Source organism: Falco naumanni, chromosome 7, assembly GCF_017639655.2.
Source record: "Falco naumanni isolate bFalNau1 chromosome 7, bFalNau1.pat, whole genome shotgun sequence".
Classification (NCBI taxonomy): domain Eukaryota; kingdom Metazoa; phylum Chordata; class Aves; order Falconiformes; family Falconidae; genus Falco; species Falco naumanni.
In genome coordinates this window covers 57,039,268-57,062,196 of record NC_054060.1, presented here as the reverse complement: position 1 = coordinate 57,062,196, position 22,929 = coordinate 57,039,268, and the positions used below count along the sequence as shown (strand labels likewise).

The 22,929-nt window shown below is 41.6% G+C and overlaps 1 protein-coding gene and 1 long non-coding RNA gene across 3 annotated transcripts; one reads left to right on the top strand and one right to left on the bottom strand.

Moving 5' to 3' along the window:
• Positions 1-10,638: 10,638 nt before the first annotated feature.
• Positions 10,639-16,626, bottom strand: ACTC1 (actin alpha cardiac muscle 1). 2 transcript variants are annotated; one of them, XM_040601722.1, is made up of 7 exons: positions 16,029-16,626; positions 15,274-15,422; positions 13,808-14,132; positions 13,009-13,170; positions 12,704-12,895; positions 11,294-11,475; positions 10,639-10,963 (listed from the first exon to the last, which is right to left on the bottom strand). In XM_040601722.1, exons 2-7 carry the CDS (start codon positions 15,400-15,402, stop codon positions 10,820-10,822), a joined length of 1,134 nt encoding a protein of 377 aa, XP_040457656.1. In that variant the 5' UTR covers positions 15,403-15,422; positions 16,029-16,626; the 3' UTR covers positions 10,639-10,819. The 2 variants fall into 2 exon arrangements, with proteins under 2 accessions (XP_040457656.1, XP_040457657.1); XM_040601723.1 differs by lacking the exon at positions 16,029-16,626 and having other exon boundaries at positions 15,274-15,960.
• An 801-nt stretch (positions 16,627-17,427) lies between these two features.
• Positions 17,428-19,336, top strand: LOC121091674. The gene is made up of 3 exons (XR_005828997.1): positions 17,428-17,670; positions 17,815-17,984; positions 18,241-19,336. It is a non-coding gene; the product is annotated as an uncharacterized LOC121091674 (long non-coding RNA).
• The last annotated feature ends 3,593 nt before the right edge of the window (positions 19,337-22,929 follow it).

The window sequence follows — 22,929 nt, the reverse complement described above, 5'->3', positions numbered from 1 at the left end:
ACACAGCTATCCAGTGTTTTCTCAAACCAGACCTTTTCTGATGTTGAGGGGCTGAAATCAGTGGATTTCCAGCCCTGGTTTCACCATAGAAGTATATCTATCCTATAGTTTCAGTGGACAAAAAGCAGGCAAGTGGCTTCACATATTTACTGATAAGCGCTTAAAGATATGACTGTTTAAAAAATATGTCAGTAAGTAGTATGTCAACAAGACATGGATAAATTATGGATCTGATTTGTTTCATTAGTGTTGGTTGACACATTTCATTCATATTTTCCTTGCAGTGAAGGATCTGCCTTGGGGCGGAAAATGTATCGTAAAGAGAAAAGGGTTGCAGGAAAGCTAGTGCAGTGGGGGAGAGGAAAAATGACAGCTAAGTCCCCACAGGGCTTTAATAAATATTTCTGAAGCATATTTAGCTTAATTACACCAACTAGTTATCAAAGTCCAGTGTCATGCTACCTGAAATGTCAGTGCAAACTGTTCCTTGGGCTTGAAGGCACTACGTACAGCAAAAATGAATGTGTGAAATCCACAAATGACTGCCACAAAGACAAACAAGGCATGAGAGAAAACATGAGCTCAAAGATAGATCAATTAATCTAAAGAACACCAACTAGACAGGTGGATGAGTCATACACACCTTGCCGGCAAAGTTTCTGTTGAATGGAAAATACACTTAATACAGTGTGTTTCACTGTGACAGACAATGTGGCCAACAAGCAAAATTGGGTGGCAAGCCTCATACCTGTGCCATGATGATAGAAACATCCTCATGCAGAGAACAGGGACTGAGTTTCCCCTTTTAAAAGGTCTCTTTTGTGATTACTCCTTCCCAATAATGTGTTTTTTTCTTCAGGTTTTAAGATGACTTGTGGGGGAAAAAATACAGTGTAAAGTAAGACACCATTTTTACCATGATAAATAAGAGCTATCCTTTCTTTTCACTTGAAGGTTGGTCAGAGAAATGTCAAAAGAATGCAATAAAATATATTTAATTGTTCTTTTCCCTGGCAGCAGGGAAAAACAATCTTCCAAGAACTAGGAAGGGCCAATGTACTTGCATCCCAGGGCAGTGATGATTGTCCTGCCGAGATGGTATGATCTATCACAGCTGCCTCTGGAACAAATCAAGCGCCCTGCTACAATGACTATGAATAGCTTGCTGAAATATATTTATTCTTAATTAAGTGAATGTGTAGATAGGAAAACCAAATCACAATACACACAGAAAAGGCAAAGTTAAAGTAGTACATGGCTCAAATTCTAAGTGGTCTTCTGTGGCAGCGCAGCATTGCATTCTTAAGAGAACACAAAAGCGTTTCTTATGTTTGATATTTACTATGAAAATCATCTTCTCAAAAGTCAAAAAGTATATTCAAAGGTATATCCAGCAGCTTTTAATAAATAAAACTTCCAGCATTTTGTTTGGTATAATAAGCAATTCAAAAGTTGCAGGCACCAGCATTTAGGGTAACTCCCAGCACCTGCAGCAGGTTGCACTAGAATTTAGACCAAGATACAGAGTTTTAAAAATCCACAGTAAGTGCCCTTTCACAAAGACAGACTTGAAGAGTGTCTCCACCTGACTCTGCTCAGCCACTGTATCCCATGCTTAACTAGAAGCACACACTGGAGAATTGCAGCATGGGAAGGGAAAAAAAAAAAAAAGAAAAAAGAAAAAAATGGTCAGGAAAATAGCCACATCCTCACCTACTTTAGACAGTCCTACTAGAATCATAGGCTTCAAAACAAGGGCAGTATTCCAGTTTATTTAACCTGAGAAACTGGCCATTACTTTTCTTTTTATGGACCTAGGAATACAGCGCAACATTTTTGTTCTACATTTAAGTTATATCTGAAGTTCTAGTCTTCTGAAATCATACTCACTGAAGCAAAATACATTCTGATCTTCAAGAGATTTTTAAAGAGGTCAACTTAGCTATGATTTGGGTAAATTTTAAATTATTATAGAAATGACTGAAGCTGGATACAGTACCTTCCCTTCTAGCATACTTCCTTCCATTGCTTTCACCAGGCAAATTTTATTTGTGGAAAGAGCCAGGAATTTGGGGGAGAATGTCAAATGAACGTGAAGAGTTCATGTCAAGGGCTGGCAGCAGGACTGACTTGTAACACAAAGGTTTTGTTGATAGCCCAGGAATTTTATTATATACTCTTCAGTGCCATCTGCTGTAATCAGATGCATTCAAAAACTTTAGAGATAATCAAATAGTCAGTTTCAACAGCTCCAAGGCAAGGATATCATCTAACTCCAGGCTTCAGTCTGTCCTATGAAGGTAGAACCCTGTTAAGGAATCAAGTGCACATCATCACCAAAGCCGAAGAACTTGGTCACAATTATGGCCACATTCTTTCAACTTTTTGCTACATTTTCTTAAGCTGTAGCAAAATAACCTTTACACAACTTAATATCTATGAGAATTGCTGCTTTAGCACCACAGCACCTCCTCCAACCAAGCAGAGACAGAACTGCACCTGCAGATAAGACTCGAGAGCAGCTGTCCATTTCATGCTCACCCTGTGAACCTGGAGAAGTCAAGAAACAGTGTTTTCCAAGGTACAAATGGCATTTGGGTGCCTGGATTCCAAAAATCCAACACTGTAAGACAATGACACTTTATCTCCTCTACCACCGTTATAAGTGTTTTATCAGGTAATGAAAAAATAGTTCTGTTATGCACTTTGTTATCTTAATGCCTTTTCTGCAGTTATTGCAAAAAAAATAATGATGATTTTTCTGTGTGTCTTAGAGTAAGTGTACAATGTGATCGATTATATCCATTCTGTCCCTCAGGATTTAAACAGAGCTCTAGAGCTCTTAAATTATGTCATAGAGAACAACTTTCTGTTTGAAAAGCCATTTTTTTTCCAACAAGACTTGCACAGTGGGCTGTTTGTCACAAGATACATGGCATATTTTCTAGTGGAACCTTTCCTAAACTTCATGTATGGGACAGAATCCATTTTGCCTGTAACAATATGCCATGAACCGATTTTTATTAGCTTTAGGATACTCGAGCTCTGATAAGGTCTCCGTTGTTCCAGAGGCTACAGACAGAAATGCAGAAATATTTCCTATACAAAAGACCTCTTGGTCTAAATAGGCAAGCTAAAGGAAAAGAAAAGCATAACAAGCTTTTTTTCCTTTTCCATACTGAGAAATTTGTAGCTAGAAGCACCTGCACTGCATTTCCAGAACTTAGAGCGCTATAGCGAAGCACCACCAGCAGTTTGTTGGGTTTTGCACAGCAGTATTTATCTGTTCTGTGGTATTTGTGGCATTCTCTATACTTAGATTGGCAAATGCCACAAACACCATGATAAATTTAACCACTGTGAGTGATAAATGTCAAGCTTTTAATAGCACCCACTGTCTCTCTGTCACCACACGACCCTATTTGGAGTTTGCACAATCACCATCTCTTTATTATTACTTATACACAAAATAGTCTTTTTAGCATTTTAAATAGCAGTATATTTGCTTTTTGTAATATACGTATGGACAAAATGAGCAAATAAACCCCTTTGTATGTCTTTTGGCAGAAAGAAGAGCCTGTGGGATACTATACCTGATAATTTCATATGCTGTTTATTTACAAAAACAAGGTCAGAAGGAAGTTTCTTTCTTCTGTTAGGTGCCAGTACAATGGACAGAATTCAAAGTCTCAGTTGAAAAGAAAGGGAAGAAACAAATTTGTCCACTGATAACAATAGAAGATGTTACGTTTGATCAGAAAGCAGAAGTCTACAAAACTATTGCTGCAGCCATTAAAATACAGAATGTGCCACCAGACACAGCAAACTTTTTCTTTACATGATTTTGGCCACTTCTAACACTTTCAGCAGTATGTGATGTATTCAGGCTGTCTGAAAAACATACCTCTACGGCACTTTCACTGTAGGTTGTAAGAAGGAAAGGGTATTTCACATTACCACTAAAACCACTTCAGTTCTGATCTTTTCTCAAAATTCCACAGTTCTGAGTTTTTCCCTTGAGCAGAAAAATATTAACTTATAAATTAAGAATTAACTTCTGTCTTAGGAACCAAGCTACAAAATATCCACAGTTTTGTCTTAGTCAGATATCTTTGCGGTGTTTCTGACATGAAACATTTGCCCTTCCAACTTCTACTATGCTCGTTTTCCAGGGGATGTGCTCATATGCTATGTACGTCACACAGGTATAATCTCTGAAACTTGTTACCAAGTCAGGGATGCTCTTCCATTGCAAAGACAAAGAGAAGGCTTAGGGGAGATATTTGTATGCATATCTATGCATACGTATGTGTAAAAATATTTATATATATATGTGTATATACACACACGTGTGTGTTGTGTTTATATGCATGTTATTACAGCAAACACTATGGAGAATCCAGAACCAAATGCAAGACAGACTATCACCAGAAATAGCATAACCACTCATTTTCCTATGCACAGTGAAGACAGAAGTTCCATGTAAGTCTCTTTCAAAATCCATTCAATTCAGCTGCCAAAACATATGGGCAAAAGATCAAAAGCTACTGCATTACTGCGGTTTGTCTGGTTGCCATACATAGCTGAGCTGCACAAGAAAGCTCCAATTCAATTAAAAATTAATCTGAAATAATTTCCACACCAGTAAGACTAGTAAGGACTAAGACCATTTTTGTAAACCTGTGCATCACATATTAAAGGTTTTGGTTTTTACAATACACTACGTTACAAGTTAAAAGTGTATCTGGGCATTTTGTAGTATCTCATAATGGATTGTGACATTTAATAAGCCATAACATACATTAAATGCCTACTATATATTCATTCCTGTAAAAATATATATGGCTTTTAAATATGGATGAAAATCATTAAACATTTGTAAGAATAAAACCACAGCTTGTATTTTTCTCAACTCAGATTTCTAGATATACAAGCAGGCTCTCTGCTGTGAGTTCAGTGTTTTAATTACGAGTAAAACAGCATGGTAATAAAGTTGAAACCACAACTAATGCTGAACTAGTAACTCAATTCATTAATGATATTAATTTTGATAATCAGTTACTTAAATTGTCAAACTAACACATCAGATAATGAAGTAAGAATTTTAGCAGAAGAAAGGTGTTTTCTGCTTACCCTGTAATAGAAGGTTGAGGAGGAGATGATTCCCTTTAATCTTTTACCCAAAGTTACAACCACAAAATGGCCTGGATTTAACTGGTAAAAACCAATGTTTTCTTATAGGTGGTGTTCTTTGACAAGAAAGGATCTTCCAGTTAGGTTAGGTGCTGAATTCAAGCTAAATTCAAGACATAATTCATGCTAAAGTGCTTTTTTCTTATGACAGTGTCTCTGAAATCTGCTGAGATTTCTATTTCTGCAAGATTTCTTCTCTCTTCTGGCTTATCAGAGAATCAGAGCACTGTAAACTCTCTTTCAACTTTAAAACACCTTTAGCAACCACAAATATTTAATCAAAAAAAAAAGACCCAAAGTAGACAATTTTCTCGCTTAAGATTAATGTTTCTTACTCTGGGGAATGTGTGTGTTTGGTTGTTTGTTTGTTTGTTTAATAAAAAAGACAGCTTTTGAAGACAGACATCTGTGTCCCGAAAATAATTTACATAATCAAAATAAAAAATAAAGAAGAATTAGCATGAAATCCAGTGTCAAAACTCCTCTATTACATAAACATGAGGATATGGCTTCAATTCCCTAAACTTACCTTTTTTCCCTGATAGCAGCTACTGTAAAGTCCCTGTGCTCCTGGATGCTATGGAAGATGTCCTCATGCCAACTGGCCCAGCAGTACGTGCCTCCTAGACCCTTTCCTCCCTAGAGTGAACAAGCTTTTTCACCTGCTAGCTTTCCCACCTGGCTGGGGCAGACGCAGCCAGCTACAGGGAGCTGGGGGAGAGGGAGGAATGCATGGCAGGAGTTGCTGTGCTGCTACAGCCAGCCATTTCCACTATCTCTAGAAAAGCTGGAGCTGCAAGCCCTGTCTGACACCCAGGAGCTCCTCAACTTCCCTTTGAGCATCACCTTCTTGAGAAAGCATGTCTAGAAGTCACAATGTTGCTCATAAGGCATTCAGGACACTTTGGAAAGAAAGGTTGTGTAGTCCTCATTGTCACTGACAATACTCTTTCTGGGACTCTAAACCTGAGGGGCTTAGAGACTCAGAACTAATCTTTAAGCTCTTTCTTACTGCCTTGCTACCTGGATTTTATTGGGTACCTTCCCAGACTTAATAGATCATTTACGTGTTATGTAAATCTATGTCAGTAAAGCTTTATGCTGTTCCACATCCACTTTTTCCTCTGCATATATATTTCACCTGGTTAAAATATGTTTCTAAAATACAATTCATCTCCTCTAAGAGAGCATAGTACCCTATATTTAGTAGACATCCAAAATACTTTATTTTGTGAATCATTTATTTATGATGAAAAATAAGATTGCCACCAAGTATATTAAGTCTTGCTAATGCCTGCTAAATTCATTTTTTCCAACGTTATTCACACAGGACAGCTTAATCACAAATGAAATCCAGCCTTTAATTATATATCAGCATAATAATTTTTTTTTAATAATTTGCAAGTTTCAGCAATCGTAGTCATCCCCAGGAGAAAAATTAAAGGTAATCAGTAGTATGCTAACTGCCTGAGTTGCTTCTTTCTTGAGTATCATGAGTGGGGTTTGCTAATCACTCAATTTTATAAATTTATCTTTTCTTATTTCTTGTCTTGATAATGACAGAGGCTTCTGTCACAGGATGCTTCACAGTGGGACTCGGTTCAACTGTTGGTGGAGGAAAGCATCAGTCTCTGCCTGGGCCTCATGTTCAGTTTATCTAACCAGCAAAGAGATTTTTCTCTATTTTGTTCTATTTTTGTGTTGTGATTATTGTAGGTTAATCTGACTGTCACATATATTTAAAGTCACCTAATGTTTTTAAGCAAAAATCCTTCTTATTCTATGTTTAAAAAATTATCACTCTACAGAATTCAATTATTCGAGCTAAAAATTTTCATATTAGTGCTTTGCCTCAGGCCGACTTTTTTAAAGCTTTAGCTAAAACAGCCTTTTTAGAGATTAGTGCAAAGTAGACAACTCTATCAAATCTACAGCGACTGGCCTACCTATTGTTTTGAAGGAGCTTGAAGCACTAATAAATGACTTCCGGAACATCTCCTTATCCCTGTCAAAAAAATCCATCTCTTAGAGCAGAATTGTAGGATTTTCAGATTCTTAGCACATACTTCGTATAGATATTGCAAGCTTTCTGTTCGGTGTCCTTTAATACTCCTTAAGTACCAACATGCTCCTGGATTTACAGGGAAAGTTTTCTGTAGGATCTGTGGGTCAGGCCATAAGATTTTGTCCCAGCTCCTACTGATGTATGTCAGTATTTCTTAGTAGTTTTTATCCCTTAATACTGAATAAAGCCTCTTTATGCAGCTTAAAAACCACGTCAGACTGACTTCCACAGAAGGACTTCCATTCCATGGTACGTGTAGAGCAACAAGAAGCTGCGAAGTCAAATAACAGGGGACGCTTCGGTGCGGCAGACAGACATTTTGTCATGTACCCACCCTGCTTTTCAAAACGTGTGTCAAATCTACTGACTTGGTTAAACACCACGTTTCCTTCCTCCATTCAAAGAGAATCAAAAAAACATCAAAAGCAGTGAAGGTTAGCTGCAATCTTCTAGTCTCAAAATTTATGTCAATGTCTTAACTAGCTGAGGTGTTTCAGAGGTGAAGATTCATGATCACAGCAGAGTTTGCGTACAGCTGGTTTTTAATTTGCCTTTTTCAAGGAACTACCTGCAATAGTTTTACTGGTTATCATATAGGTGCTCTCTAGTTCATTTCTGCATCCCATTTGTCATGGTTTAACCCCGGCCGGCAACCAAGCCCCACGCAGCCGCTCGCTCAGTCTCCCTCACCCAGAAGCTGGGGAGGGGAATCAGCAAGGAATGTAAAACTCAAGGACCGAGATAAGAACAATTTAACAGGTAAAGCAAAAGCCACACGCCCAAGCAAAACAAATGAAGGAATTCATTCACCACTTCCCATCGCAGGCAGGTGCTCAGCCATCCCCAGGAGAGCCGGGCTCCAGCACACGTAACGGTTACTTGGGAAGACAAACACCATAATGCCGAACATCCCCCCTTCCTTCTTCTTCCCCCCAGTTTATATACTCAGCATGATGTCATATGGTATGGAATATCCCTTCGGCTAGTTCGGGTCAGCTGTCCTGGCTGGGTCCCCTCTCAGTTTCTTGTGCCCCTCCAGCCCTCTGACCAGCAGGGCCCGAGAAACTGAAAAGCCCTTGATTTAGTATAAACATCACCCAGCAACAACTAAAACATCAGTGTGTTATCAACATTGTTCTCACATCAGAGCCAAAACACAGCACTGCACCAGCTGCTAAGAAGAAAGTTAACCCTATCCCAGCAGAAATCAGGACACCATTCCACTATCTTCATTTACCATACAGAATGTATACTGCTATAATTAAGGCTTGTTATAAAACACGAGGGTAAAGTTTAACAGTGACATCTCTTACCATTGTTTTGAATCCTACCTTACCTGACTTAACACTCAAATTCCTCTCAACCAAAGTGATGAGTTGCACTACCCATATTTAAAACATCTTTTTTTGTTTCCATAAATAGCTATCATAATTCCCATCCTATTGAATTATTGAGGTTTTCACTGCACTGAATGTGAACACATATTTTTAATGATAAAATATGGGTTTATTGCATTAAAACTGAATCCATCTGGAAACACGCAGTTAGAGAAAAAGGGCAAGGCACAGTTACTTTTTAGTCATATCCTACATACATGCAAGCACATCACTATTTCACACAATCCTTGCTGCTCGTTTCCATTTCCACAAACCGTGAATTAAAAACCCCCAAATGTCTATGGAAGGAATTTTTCCCTCAGTCATGCCATCAGTGACTTCTTTCAGTTCCCTCCTCATGCCCACATGCTCGAGGGTGGGCTCCTGCTCACAGCCACGAACGCGGTGCCAGCTGTACGCCTGCCATTCCCGACCCATCAGTCAGAGCCAGGCTGTCAGGCATCCACTGGCTCTGACTTAGGATGCCCATTGCATACTTGCTTAACATTTTAAGCTCCAATTAGCTGTAATTTATGTCCAGCATCACCCTATTAATTCCTACTAACACCTGAGATGACCTTTCTGACCAGCCAAATCTTTCAGATTAGCAAGCAAGACGAAGCAAGAGAAGTGCAATGGCTCTGAACAACATGCAGACATCATTGGCAAACATCTTAAATTTGAGTAATTTAATTTGTGTTGGTCAGAAATCTGGAAAAGTCCCCATGTTTTCAAAACATACAAAATTTCTCCAAGGTGTGAACTTCAGAGTGATTCCCTACTCTGGAAACCTTTGTGGGAACAGTGGAGGCTATTGACTTTGCCTGGACTGATTCACAGGTTAATTTGTATCGTATTGTGAAAAGGCCTAATTTGCAGCAGCATTTCAGTAATAATGTGTGCAGTGTGAGAGTAAGTATTCCGTATTTGTGTTTAAATTTTCATACTCATGCTAAAATTTCATGTTTATGTTTGTCTGAAATGTTAAATTTACATTTAAATTGTAAAAGATGTTTGAAATTTCATATTTATGCTTAATTTTTATTTATATTTAACAGCTCCATCCACCCTCTCTGCCCAAAAGCAAAAATACCTAGAAATATTTGAACATTTAAATTGCAAGCCAATTAGGTAGGCAGTTACAGTGGCACCTCATTAAACTGTCCTCTGATGGTAAGTAAATTGGAGACAGACACTAAATATATCTCCATATATTCAAAGAGTAAAATCATTCTACTTAATTGCAGATCACATCTAATGGCCAGTTTTAATGCCTTTCATGAAAATAAGAAGTAGAAAGTATGCAATTTATGATTGTAGTATCTGGGTCAAATAGCAACAAAGGAAAGCAAAGATTAAGGATTAAAATTGCCTAAAATATATGAATGATGATGTGAAAATAATCTTGATTATAACAATTGCATGTTTATACAGAAAAAGTGCATTAGTACAATAAAGACTTCACATCTTTATCTGTAGCTTTGAAGAGATGGAGAAAGACGAGTAAACTGTCAGTTTGAATTAATGTTTTGTCATAAATATTTATAGCCTACAGAAAACAATTGTATGACTCTTTAGGATTGAGCTAATTAGTTATAAATCCCATTCTAAATATATTAACATAAATCTTTTACAGAAGCTTTGGCTTTCAATAGATTACTAATAAATTACTACTAATAAAGAAGTTATAATAAGTGCAACAGAAGAAACATTTCTAAACAGAGTGAGTGAATATGAAAAGTTTCCTTCCACTTGTTCCACTTACTGGGTCTACCCTCAAGACTGATCCATTGCAAGCCTTGATATATGGTACTTCTTTTGTTTCAAGTTTCAAAACTAAAACCATAAAGTGTAAGTTCCATCACCTAACATGCCTACATCAGTCAGGACATGCATGCAGTGAAGGCACTGATAGGTTTGAAGGGAGTTTCCAAATCCCAGGGTGTTTAGTTTCATTTTTTTTGACCAAAAGATACTTATAATAAAACAAAAGACAATCATTTGTAGGTTGCAAGTCCCAGATCTTGTTTATTTATAAAGCAATAAATATTAGAAGCACAAATAAATTGCACGGGTGTGTAAACAAACTGTACAATGACTGAAGAGTTCAGGAAGGGTTGCCAGAAGACTCCAAGAAGCATATTGTCGTCATCCTGAGTGGGAAGTAAATTGAGGGGAAAAGTGCTTAGAAGCACTTGCGGTGGACGATGGATGGACCAGCTTCATCATACTCCTGTTTACTGATCCACATTTGCTGGAAGGTGGAGAGAGATGCTAGAATGGAGCCACCAATCCAGACAGAGTACTTGCGCTCAGGTGGAGCAATGATCTAGAAGAAAGAAAAGCAACAAACCCCTCATTTAACAGTTACATTTCTGAACAACCCACTTCACCAGTGTAACAAACCACTAGATGTTACTTGAAGTAAACAAAGCACTTTTCTATGATAACAACACTGAATTTCAGCAGCTCGTACAATAACCATATTTTCCTAACAATTGCTTCTAACTAATATAATTACTCTGATTAAATGGAGTTTCTTCTCATTTGTCCATCAGCTGTTGATCTTACTTTTGAGTGATTTTAGATCCCAATTTAATGATGTGGACATTTTCGCCATTTTTATCCACATTTTATAGCACAGAGTCAAATTCCTTACCTTGATCTTCATAGTGCTAGGAGCAAGGGCAGTGATTTCTTTCTGCATGCGATCAGCAATGCCAGGGTACATCGTTGTACCACCTGAGAGGACGTTGTTAGCATACAGGTCCTTACGAATATCAATGTCACACTTCATGATACTGTTGTAGGTAGTTTCATGAATACCAGCAGATTCCATGCCTTGAGAAGAAAGAAGACAGTAGGTCAGTAAATTATACAAGAGGTCTCCATGAAAAGAACTTCTGGCATTTTTCTTCATCATTAGTGTGAACTTGTGTGATCCTTTTGATGTAAAATTACTTACTGATTATGAAATGTTATAGCAAAACATAAAAAATGGAATTACAGAAGTAGCTTAGAAAATTAAAATTATTTGTTAGAAAAGGTAAGAACCATAATGCATGTGCAAAGGAAAGATACTCAAAATATACAGTAAGAGAAAAGGCAGACACACAAGATAAACTCATTTAGTGTATGGTGATGGGAGAAAGTTACACGGAACAAAAAATATGAGTATCAGGTTATGTCAGAGACTCATAAAAAGCTTAGTTAAATATAGTAAAGACAGCAATAAAGACAATCAAAGCAGTTGAAGTAGAACTAAAGAAGACAATACTAACTTCATTTCTTTTTCAGCCTACTCAAAGTCTATACTGTTTATAACCATCAAGACAAGAGATAACCAAGACATGGACCAAGATATCAGTACTTGGTGGCAAGGAAAAAGAAACCAGGAGCAAGCGTTTGTAGGTTGCATTCCAATTTATTAATTTTAACAGGTGCTTCCCGAAAGGGCTGACACTAGATCCACAGTAAGATGTCAGCTGACGAACAACTGCATTTATTGCTTGGGAGTTTACAGTTAAGCATTTGCTATATCCGTCAGCTGCACTCACAAGCAGCAAAGCTTACCATCTTGACCATAGCAATGCTTAATCGGAGTGCATATAATTATAGATACACCTTCCTTCCGTTTTTTCCCCCTCTTAGCCACTTTATTTCTCCATGGAGCCAGATACTGTTTTAAGTGTAAACCTTACAAATACAGCACTGAACGCTATTCTTGCCATCAGTGACATAGAATCATAGAATGTCTCAAGTTGGAAGGGACACATAAGGATCATTGAGCCCAACTCCCTAATGACAATATTCTAACTGTACATTTTATCGCTAAAAAATTGTGACCCTAAAACCTGATCTACAACTTGCAACAAGAGCCCAGAGCTCACCTAATTACCATTTGAGCTCACATCAAGCACAGCTTACAGGAACCAGAAAAGCTAACTCATTATTTATTTATGTTTGATTTCATGCCAAATTTAAATAAGCAGGAAGAGGAGTGGGACACCTAGATCTTCTGATTCATTCATACCTCCTACAGAAAGGAGAATTTCCTGGGAACACTTACCGATAAAGGATGGCTGGAATAAAGTTTCAGGGCAGCGGAAACGTTCATTACCGATTGTGATCACTTGACCATCAGGCAATTCATAGCTCTTTTCCAGAGAGGAGGAAGAGGCAGCAGTGGCCATTTCATTCTCAAAGTCCAGTGCAACATAGCACAATTTCTCTTTGATATCACGAACAATCTCACGTTCAGCTGCAGATATATGGGAATTAAATCAAGATTTGGATAGGCAAAATGCTACAGGAAGAAGATGGGCTAAGAGACACATGAGGATTTTCACAGGAGGGCAAAGCTGAAGGACTGACCTGTTGTCACAAAGGAATAGCCACGCTCTGTGAGGATCTTCATGAGGTAGTCAGTCAGATCCCTGCCAGCCAGATCCAGGCGCATGATAGCATGAGGCAAAGCATAACCTTCATAAATAGGTACGTTGTGGGTGACACCGTCGCCAGAGTCAAGAACAATACCTGTGAGAGAAATGTCAGAGAGCAGTTGGAATCACCCAGCAAATGCTTAGAGCCCTTCGGCACGGTAAGCAGCAGCAAACAGAACAGGACTTTTCAGGCAGCATAAAGTAGCATCATTCTGCTTTAGTCATAGACATCTTGCCCATTCCTTCTGCCTTTGCTCGCCTGGACACTCCTGTTTGGTGTGAACTTTCCTACAAAACAGTGGCTCCATACATACTTCAAGCTAACCCATACAAGCAGCTTTCCACTGCTACTACACTGAGCAGGCATACTTGCCACAGTCACTGTCTTGATCCAGTCGTGGGCGTCTTTTGGGCCCAGTTTAAACCCTTAAACTGGTGTAACACTTGTGTAACTGCAGTATCGTCACAGGCATGTCTCCTCGTCTGCGTCATGGCAAAGGGCAGGAGAGTCACTTCCACGGTGCCTTTCCGAAAGCAATGCAGGTGGGCCCTTTCCACAGGCTATTTTGTGCTGGGTTTTCTGGTACTGTTATCATCGATCACTATAAACTAAAAATACCTAGTTTTCTGTAAACTTGAATAAGTTGTGGTGTTTTCTTCCTATTTGGAGCAGGAAGGAAGGGGAGTTACTGAAAGGAAATATCTAAATAGTGTTTATTTGTTTATTTTACCTGTTGTACGACCAGAGGCATACAGGGACAGGACAGCCTGGATCGCCACATACATAGCAGGTACGTTGAAGGTCTCAAACATTATCTGGGTCATCTTTTCACGATTAGCTTTAGGGTTCAAGGGGGCTTCTGTGAGCAAAGTAGGGTGCTCCTCAGGGGCCACACGGAGTTCATTGTAGAAAGTGTGGTGCCAGATCTTTTCCATATCATCCCAGTTGGTGATAATGCCATGTTCAATGGGATATTTCAAAGTAAGGATACCTCTTTTGCTTTGAGCTTCATCACCCACATAGGAATCTTTTTGACCCATACCAACCATAACACCCTAAGAGAAGGAAATACAGAAAAGCATTATTTGAGGAAGACAACATCACAGAGCCCTACATCTCATCTACATCACCGTCAACTACGTCTCAGACAACAATGCTATTTTCAAGAAAGGTACAAGCAGTCACACAACTAAAAGGTTGTATAGGAAGAGAAATGAGCATCATTAAAATATTAAGTCAACAGAATTTGAAGTTTTCTCATAAAATCCTTTCTCCTTTAGTCAGATGAAAGGATTTCCCCCCCCCCCCCCCTTTTTTTTTTTAATACACCTCTAATTTTCAAGTACTTCTTTCTGGTCCAAAAATTTGACTGAAAGTAAATTGCACAATATCATGAGCAGGAAAAAAATCAGAGATACACACAAAGAGACTTAATAAATAAGAAGATACAGAGGAAATTAGCCTTCTGGTGAAGGAAGATACTCTATATTACTTATGGAACCTCAGCAGTAATTTATACACGATAAAAAATACAGATTGCAAACACTTAATTAAAAAAAAAAAACCACAAACAAAAAGGCATCACAGGCTTTTTACCAAGTACCATATTTTCAGTGTACTGATTTAACTGACAAAGGAGAAGAAGAATGACATGGTAACAAAGAAAAGGTAGCTTAAAGAGCGGTAAGAGGTAAGATCAGAGACAGACAAGAGAAGCAAAGGAAATTGAATGGTGTTTGGTATGTGAAACATTGGACAGGGAGGGCAGGAAGGGCCTTAAACAAACCGCTTCGTGTGCAGATTTGGCCAAGGGAGATGCTTTTGAACTAGCAACAGCAGCAAGTCTGGCCTAGGGGATGGAGTGGGCAGCAGCTTCATAGGGAGCTGGGTTTGGGCTCATTAGGAGAGGGAACAGAGAGAGGATCAAGAGGAAAGTTGGTGAGTTAGAAATAGCTGGAGGAAAGGGAGAAAGTGATAGAAAGGCAGTAAGGGACAGCCAAGCAAGGGAGCCGAGGGAAGCGCTGGAGATCTGGAAAGGTGGAAAGGTGTCACTCGCACTACTGCAAGCAAGCAGAGGGACGGGCAGGGTATTTGGGACAGGACAGAAGAACTAAAGTTTCAGAAAGGGGCGACTGGAGGCGACTACTGGAGAGAGGGGAAGGCTGTGTCCTGCCCTGGCCTTGCCCCCGGGGTTACCTGGTGCCTCGGGCGGCCGACAATGGACGGGAAAACGGCCCTGGGGGCATCGTCTCCGGCAAAGCCCGCCTTGACCAGCCCCGAGCCGTTGTCGCACACCAGTGCGGTGGTCTCCTCGTCGTCACACATCTTCGGAGGGAGGCACGGACCTGAAAAACAGCGCGGTGGCGCGTCCAGACACCCGCGGGCAGCGCGGCGCTGCCGCCGGGCCTCGCCGAGCCCCCCGGGCGGCCCCTCCGCCCGCCATCGCGGACGGTGCGGCCGGCGGCGCACGGCAGCGGTCGGCGGGAGCGGGAAATCTGACTGGTCCCGGGAGGATGCTCCATGGCTCGGCCGCGCTGGTGGGCAGGGCTCTGAACCAGATCCGCCAGCCGCTTTCTTCTCCGCGCTTCGGAAGGCGCCCCAGCGTGCGTGACGCTCACTAGGGCGTCCCTGGCGGCACCCATGGGCCGCAGGTTGCAATGGGAGGGAAAGCGCTTGCAATGGGAGAGATCAGCCCAGCCCAGAACACTCGCCGGCGGCGCCCCGTCGGGCCGCGGCGGCTGCGCTGCGCGGGGGGCGGCCGGGCACGGGGGTGGTGTCCGCGGCGTAAGTGATGCTAAGCCAGGAGGTGCACGGGCAGCGCAGCCGCCGCACCGGCGCGACCGGCACGCGACGCTCGCCGGTACCTCCCGTCCCGTCCCGTCCCGCCCCGCCCCGTCCCGTCCCGTCCCGAGCCGGCCCCGCGGGGCTGCGGGCACCGCCGCGCTACTCACCAGACCAGCACCGGCGGCGGGGGGGCTGCGGAGGACAGCCTGGGTGCCGGCCCGGCGGAGACGCCCCGATTTATACCCCCCGAGGGGCAGCGTCGGCCGGGGCCGCGGCGGGACGGGGCAGCCACCTTCTCCTTATTTGGTCGGCTCCGCGCCATTGAGCGGCCGCGCAGCCATGAATGGAGCCCGGCCAGCCCCGGCGCGGCCCGGCCGCCCGGCCCATGTAAGGCAGGCGCGGGGCAGCGCGCCCCCGGCCCGCCGCATGGCCAAATAGGGAGCCCCGCGCAGCCCCCGCCGGCGCCGCCAGCGGGCTGGGCCCAAGGTGCCGCCGGGGCGCGCCCGGCCCGGCCCCGCCGCGCCCCACCCCGTCAGCGCCGCCGGGAGCCGCCGGCCGGGCGCGCCCCGCACAGCCATGGGATGCCCGGGCGCGGCGGAGGGTGCGGGGGGCGCACGCGTGGTTGCCCCCGGCTTCTCGTTTTCCCACTGACACAAAGCCACTCGCGCTCCTATTGAGTCGGCCACCCCCGGGGCTGCTTCGGTGCCAACAGCACCGGCTGCTCTGCGGCGCGGAGGCACCGGCTGCTGCCTGTGGTTCGCGCAGTGCCCGCTCCGCTTCTTTCAAACTTTGATGAGCACATGCAGCAAAAATCGTGCTTTTCTCTGCTTTTGGCTGACATCTGTAGCACCAAATGGGATCTGCTCATGTCCATTAAAATGCATACACTTAAATTCCCTATTTTTGCTCTTTTAATGCACAGCAGATCGGTAATGTGTAGTGATACATACAGGGTGGAGAATGAGAGATGTGAATAGCTTGGACAAAACCCAGCTATGGTATTAATGTAATGTGACAGTTGTTTTCCTGCTCAGCTTTTGAAACATCCACATTGATAATTTGTTCCAGCGGTGAAACCCAGAAAATCTGTGTATCTTCAGGATGATTTTTTGTTGATGATGATTTTTTTCAGTTAAAAATAGAAAGACTGGAGAGGCATCCCTTGAGTGGGTTTGACCTGGTATGTGAAGGCAGAGATTGTCAATGCGCATCCCAGAGGAACTGCACTTTAACGCAGGGTACAGGGTCCTTCTGGGGCCCGATGGCCGCCTGTGCGAGAGCAAGAACTGAGGTTTGAGACAGAAGGGAAGGGTGAGACGTGAAGGTCAAGAGGGGAACACTCAGTAAACTGGAGCAACTGCTGAAGCACAGGTCCAGTTTGTTAGCTGCCGTGCAAGGGCTGGCAGCCATCACATGGTTGTACACAGCTTAAATGAGGTAGAAGGAAGGAGCTTTGTGAATGCAACCCAGCCTGCAAGGGGGGGGGCTTCGGAGGGGTGAAGAGCTGTCTGCACTGTGGTTTGGCTCTGAGGAAGGGTGTGAGAACTGGAGATCGCCGACAGCTCGTTTCTAAGCTTTATCCAAAGGGGGCGTCAGAGACCCTTAGTCTTTAATTTCTTCTGAAATCAGAGATGGTTTCCTCGTTTCTAGCACAATTAATGAGGTGGTTAGCTCCACCCAGCCCCGGTTTATCCTGGGGTTGTGCCCAATTACGAGCACAACTCTGAAGCAGATGTAGCAACAAACTTCTTGGCCATTGATAGCTCCTGCTTTTCTTTAAGTGCCTTGAGAAGAAACAACCTGTTTCAGGTGAGACACTATTTGTGTATAAAGGTGTGTGTATATGTATATTTCATGTATGTGTATATATAAATCTATATGCACATATATATTATATGTGCTTGTATGTATCTGTGTATATATACATAGGTATATGCTACTTTTTTTCCTTAGCTACCTAAGAAAGGAGGCTGTCGGACTGTGAAATGCAATGACCTCAGAAAGTCAAAGCAAGGGAAGATCTGTGCTTCAGTGCCTCTGCTCTGGACAGACTTTGGCTTTTAGTTTTCCTGCTATTCATGAAAAATCAATCAAAATCAATACTTGTAGGATAAGGACCCCAAGTGAGTATCTCTTTACCTAAATCAATTAGGCACAGGTAACAGGGAACTGAAAATATTTTTGTGATAGCGATGCCTGTTTGTATAAGAATTCACAGATATGCAAAGATGTATAAGCGTATACACCGTGGCACAGAGTACCATTTCAAAGAAAAAAAACTTTACCATATGCTGCTTTAAATTTTAAAAAGTCAGCATGTTTTACTCCATGGTAAGTTGCCATTTTTATAATTAAAATCTGCTTCTTTTTTTTCCCTAGCACATCTTTTCTACAAAAAGCATATAATGTGAGGGATCGGCCAGCTTCTCCAGCACTAGAGATTAGTTTACAGTGTTATCTCAGCTGTTCCCCAGTTCAGAGGTGTTACAGTATTTACATAGAAGACCGCTGCTGATAGCTGCATTGAATTCCTCCCCAATCAGACCCTCCCTGTCACATCCTACATTCCCTTTGGCTAGAGAGAGAGAGACAGACTCCGTTGGAACTGAGACAGAGTTCCAACGGAGCTCTTGCTGAAAAATCTACACCAGAAAATCTGTATTTTCTTGTTTGCTTTATAACTAAATATTGGCTTTCTCTCCTCTTTCCTCAAGGAGTCCATCAGGACTCACATCTAGGATCTTGATACATTTGAAAGCTCATCAGTTCCCACCCACCGCCCCCACCCCCCACCCCCATACTGCAAGGTCAAATGAAAAGGGCACCGCACAATGTCCATAAATCTAAAATCACATCTTCCTCCTCATAGCCATTTGAAAAGTACCCAGCTAAAGTTATTCCTTCAGCCAAAATCATTCTGCTTTCTGCAATACGGTGATATTACAGCCTCAAATGAGCCAAACAAGCAAAGAAGCAAAAACCTACTGAAATATGTTATGCAATGTCATCTAGAGGAAAAATGCTCTAGCATCTGACTGACCAGGATCCCCGCATGCTGTGTACATTTCTCATGACTTAGCTATTGGGAGTGACCCCAGAGACAAAGGAAACACAGGCAGCGTGGAATACTGGGAGAAGAGACAGATCTGCAGTGGATGTGATCCGCATATACCCTGAAACAGCCTGAACACACAGGAGCATGAAGCCTCAGTGTATCCACAATATTAATTAACTGGTATTCAACCAACAAGACGCTGCTGTGACTGTGTTACCTCTTACCTCTGCATGGTAAAAACATGAATAAAAAAATCACACTCCAATCCTATGTTTCCCAGAAATCTTCACAACTGTTATTCAGCTTTTGAATGAAAAAAACATTTAGCTTAAAAATAAATCCTTGATTCCTCAAAAACTTCAAAGCATAGAACACTTATTACCACAGATTTCAGATTATTTACAGTAGTTAACATTGCATTCAGAAATTGAAAATGGGTAGGATCAGGCCCTCCCTAATTTTTTTTTAGTCTTTCAGATTATTTTTTTATTACTTGCACATGTTCTAATAAAACCAATAAACTTTTCATAATGCACCAAACCATTGCATGTACAGTATACCGTGACCTAGCAGGTCCTAGAGCAGATGACGTCTCACTTAAAACCTGCTATTTCTAAATCCAATGGATGATGACATATGCAATCTGTTTTAGCACAGAGTCAAATGTTACCTCTCTTATGCCTCAGGCCAGTGTAATCTTTGGAAGAAATTTTACATTTTTTAAAGAACAAGAAGTAAATGCCACTCTGACAGGTTTTCTTTTGTCACATGACAGCTGTTTGGAGCTATACGGGCTACAGAAATATAAGCAGCGTTGCAGCAGAGTATTATTGATGGGCAGGAGTCTTGATGAGATGAGAATGCCAAACATACAATATATGATGAATACCGTTGTCATGATTGAGTCACTGTCACAAAGGAGTCGTATGTGGTTACCTACATCTGTGTAGTTATGAATCTGTCTCTGTGTGTATGCAGATATACAAAGAGAAGCCAGAAAAGACACTTGTTAGTCACCACCAACCTGAGGTTGTTTCTCATGAAAAGCTCTACTACACTTTCCCAACTAGATTTTGAACCTCCCAAGTGAGAAATCTTTCTCCTGTTCTGCTAGAGGAGAGACTCCCAATTTAATAATTGCACTGTCAGGCAAACTTCTCCAGAGGATTCATCGGGTATTTCCCTTTCTTAGTTATATCTCATTCACCCTAGTAATAGCCCATGTTTCATACTTCGTACATTCCTTGTCCCCTCAGCATTTAAACCCTTGCATAGTTGCAGGCTGTTATCATCTCTCTGCGCCTTTCTCTCACTCACTCATGTACTGCTGCACGTCTATAATTAACCTGAAACATCTTAAGTGTGCACTGAAATGGTAGAATCATGAGTTGGGCACTGGGAGCTAGAGATGCAGCTAAAACATCTTGTTATGAAGCTGAGAGAATTAGGCAAGGGCAACATACGTGGAGGTGAGTGGCAGTGAAAGGAATTTGTGCTTCTGAGTCTCTGACTCTCTAGAATCATTATTTGCCACGTGTCACTTACAAAGAAAGGCCAGGACTCTCACTCTCATTACACCCTCTTTGCAGTGGGAAGCGGGCTCAGAGAGTGCCAGCAGATCCTAGAAGCACTGCACGTGCACAGGAGGAACGACTTGCTTCCAGAAGTGCTGTGCACCTCTTGCAAGCCAGAGCATAGCAGGCATGACAGGGTAGGACTCCAACATTTAAAACTGGGAAGACTGCAATCTGCTCTGGAATAAAATGCAGCCCAGGGAAGCTGCTACAATTTAGGTTCCTCAGACTTAAGCACTGAGTAGTTCAAGAGGACAGAAGAATGTCCTGAATGCTTCAGCTGTTGCCAGCCTGTATTTCGGTTGCCAGTCCCGTGCAGTGTGTCTGAGATACCTGCCCTACATTAGAAAGCTGATGGGCAGCATTTCTAACAGTATAGAGTCCTAGAATCATAATATCATTTAGGTTGCAAAAGACCTAAGGTTTGAGATCATCAAGTCCAACTGTTAACCCAGGACTGAATTTCTAAGTCTCATTTCTACTGTTGTTTTTTTCCAGTTAGAAAACACATCTGACCTAAACACCAGAAAAGATGGAACATGAAAAACAGTTTTGTGTTTCTTTGTTCAGTATCACACAATCATCATTTGATACTCGATGAGTCTCTAGCTGCTAGTACAGTATAAATAAGTAACAATTCAAAGGCAACTTTGCAAATGGATAATTGCTGGATGTGCCAAAGATGGTTTGACGATATCTCATATCAGGAATACTTCCAAATAACACCAATGCTTGAGGCTAAACTCTGCCTAGTTAACTGAAATTTGTCATTATTTTTATTTAAATTATATTTCCTTATATGTGATCATAAAAAGCTCAGATTTGCAGAATGGTCCCCCAGGAAGAGTAATGAAATGACATGGTACCTTGGCAGATATTTCATTAGTATGTAGATTATGTAGATTAGCACCTAGATACTTAAAGATGACAAAGAACAGTGAGAAAGAGTACAAGACAGACTCAGAAATTTGTAGCCAAAGGCATTTCCTCACCCTGATTTGTGTCTCACTCCACCTTCAGTCTCCTCCAGGCTCACTACACTCTTTGTTCTTTGCCATAGATTCTGCACCTGCCACGTTCTATAGAAGGTGGTCAGGACTTCAACTGCAAAGGCCTGTCTATGTATTGCTTTTCAAATTTAGCATCACCACTGCTACCAGACCAGTGCCCACAAGCAGATGCAAATCTGCTACCAATGGTGGTGTTTCTAGCACCCTGCTGTATTCTTTCAATTTAGTCGCGTTCTCTGCTGTAAGTGCTTCTGCAAGGCCTGAGTCACAGCCATGTGGTAATTCATGTCAAAGCCAGTTTCTAAGGACTATTCAGAACGTTTCACACTAGGAATTGATCTTTTCCCCTCTTCACTGTTTCTAATGTCCCCCTTTTCATGAAGTTTCCATACTTTTATTTATGTTTTTGTCACTTTCTTGCTATCCTCTATTTCATCACCTTCCTTCTCATGTAATTCCCATCTTTGCTTTCCTCACTACAGATCTGTACATTTTCCAGATGTATGTTCTCCAGTATGTATAGATTGCTGTGTGCAGCCACCTGCATGCAAAATGAACAGACACCGACTCTGTAAAGATAAGAGAGGATTCAAATCGCCAGGGAAAAGTTTTCCAGAGAAACAAGAAACCTACCCATTGAAATCTAGTGTGTATATCTTGTCTTTACCGGCAAATCACACAGGTCCATGTTCTTATTTATAACCCACCACATCACATATCACTTTGGTCTCACTGATCTGCATAAGCAGATTTGAAGTCCACTGCAATGCGCAGGGTTCAATAATCTGAAACAAAAGGAACCTGAATCTACCAGATGCTGCAAAGCACTGGGTTTCCAGATTGTTTCTCAGATGCCTTTTATTTTTCAGAATCAGAGACAGATGTCTCATCATTACAAGAAAAGCAACAATGAAGCAGTCTATTCTAATTGCATTCTAGCTAAGGAATTAACTTTTAATAAAGGAAACCAACAAGGGCTGACTTTTCTGTTAGCCTACATGCATTCTTTTATACTGTGTGTTAAAGCGGGAGGACCTACATTACCTTGCCTGTATAGCCTAAGGAGAGAAGGAAGTATTGCTTTACAGATAAAAAGCTACAGTTCAGCATGATGAAGTGACTTGACTGAAGTCACGCTGGAAATTAGCAGTTTATGTAACAATTGAATCCTGCCTCTGAAGACCGATTCCAGCTGCTGAATAAGAAGCACACCAGTGTTCTCAAATATGAGTACATAAGGCGTTCTGAATCTGTGGTGTACACGGAAACTGTTTGCTTTGCCAAAATCGATAGATATAACTTTCCCACACAATATCATTTTACAAGACCAATGGACTCTAGTGCTGCTATTAGAAACACAAAGATATTTGATGAGTCTCATAAAAATGTGACAATTCTAACCTACAGTTTTGCAAAGTTGTAAGATGTT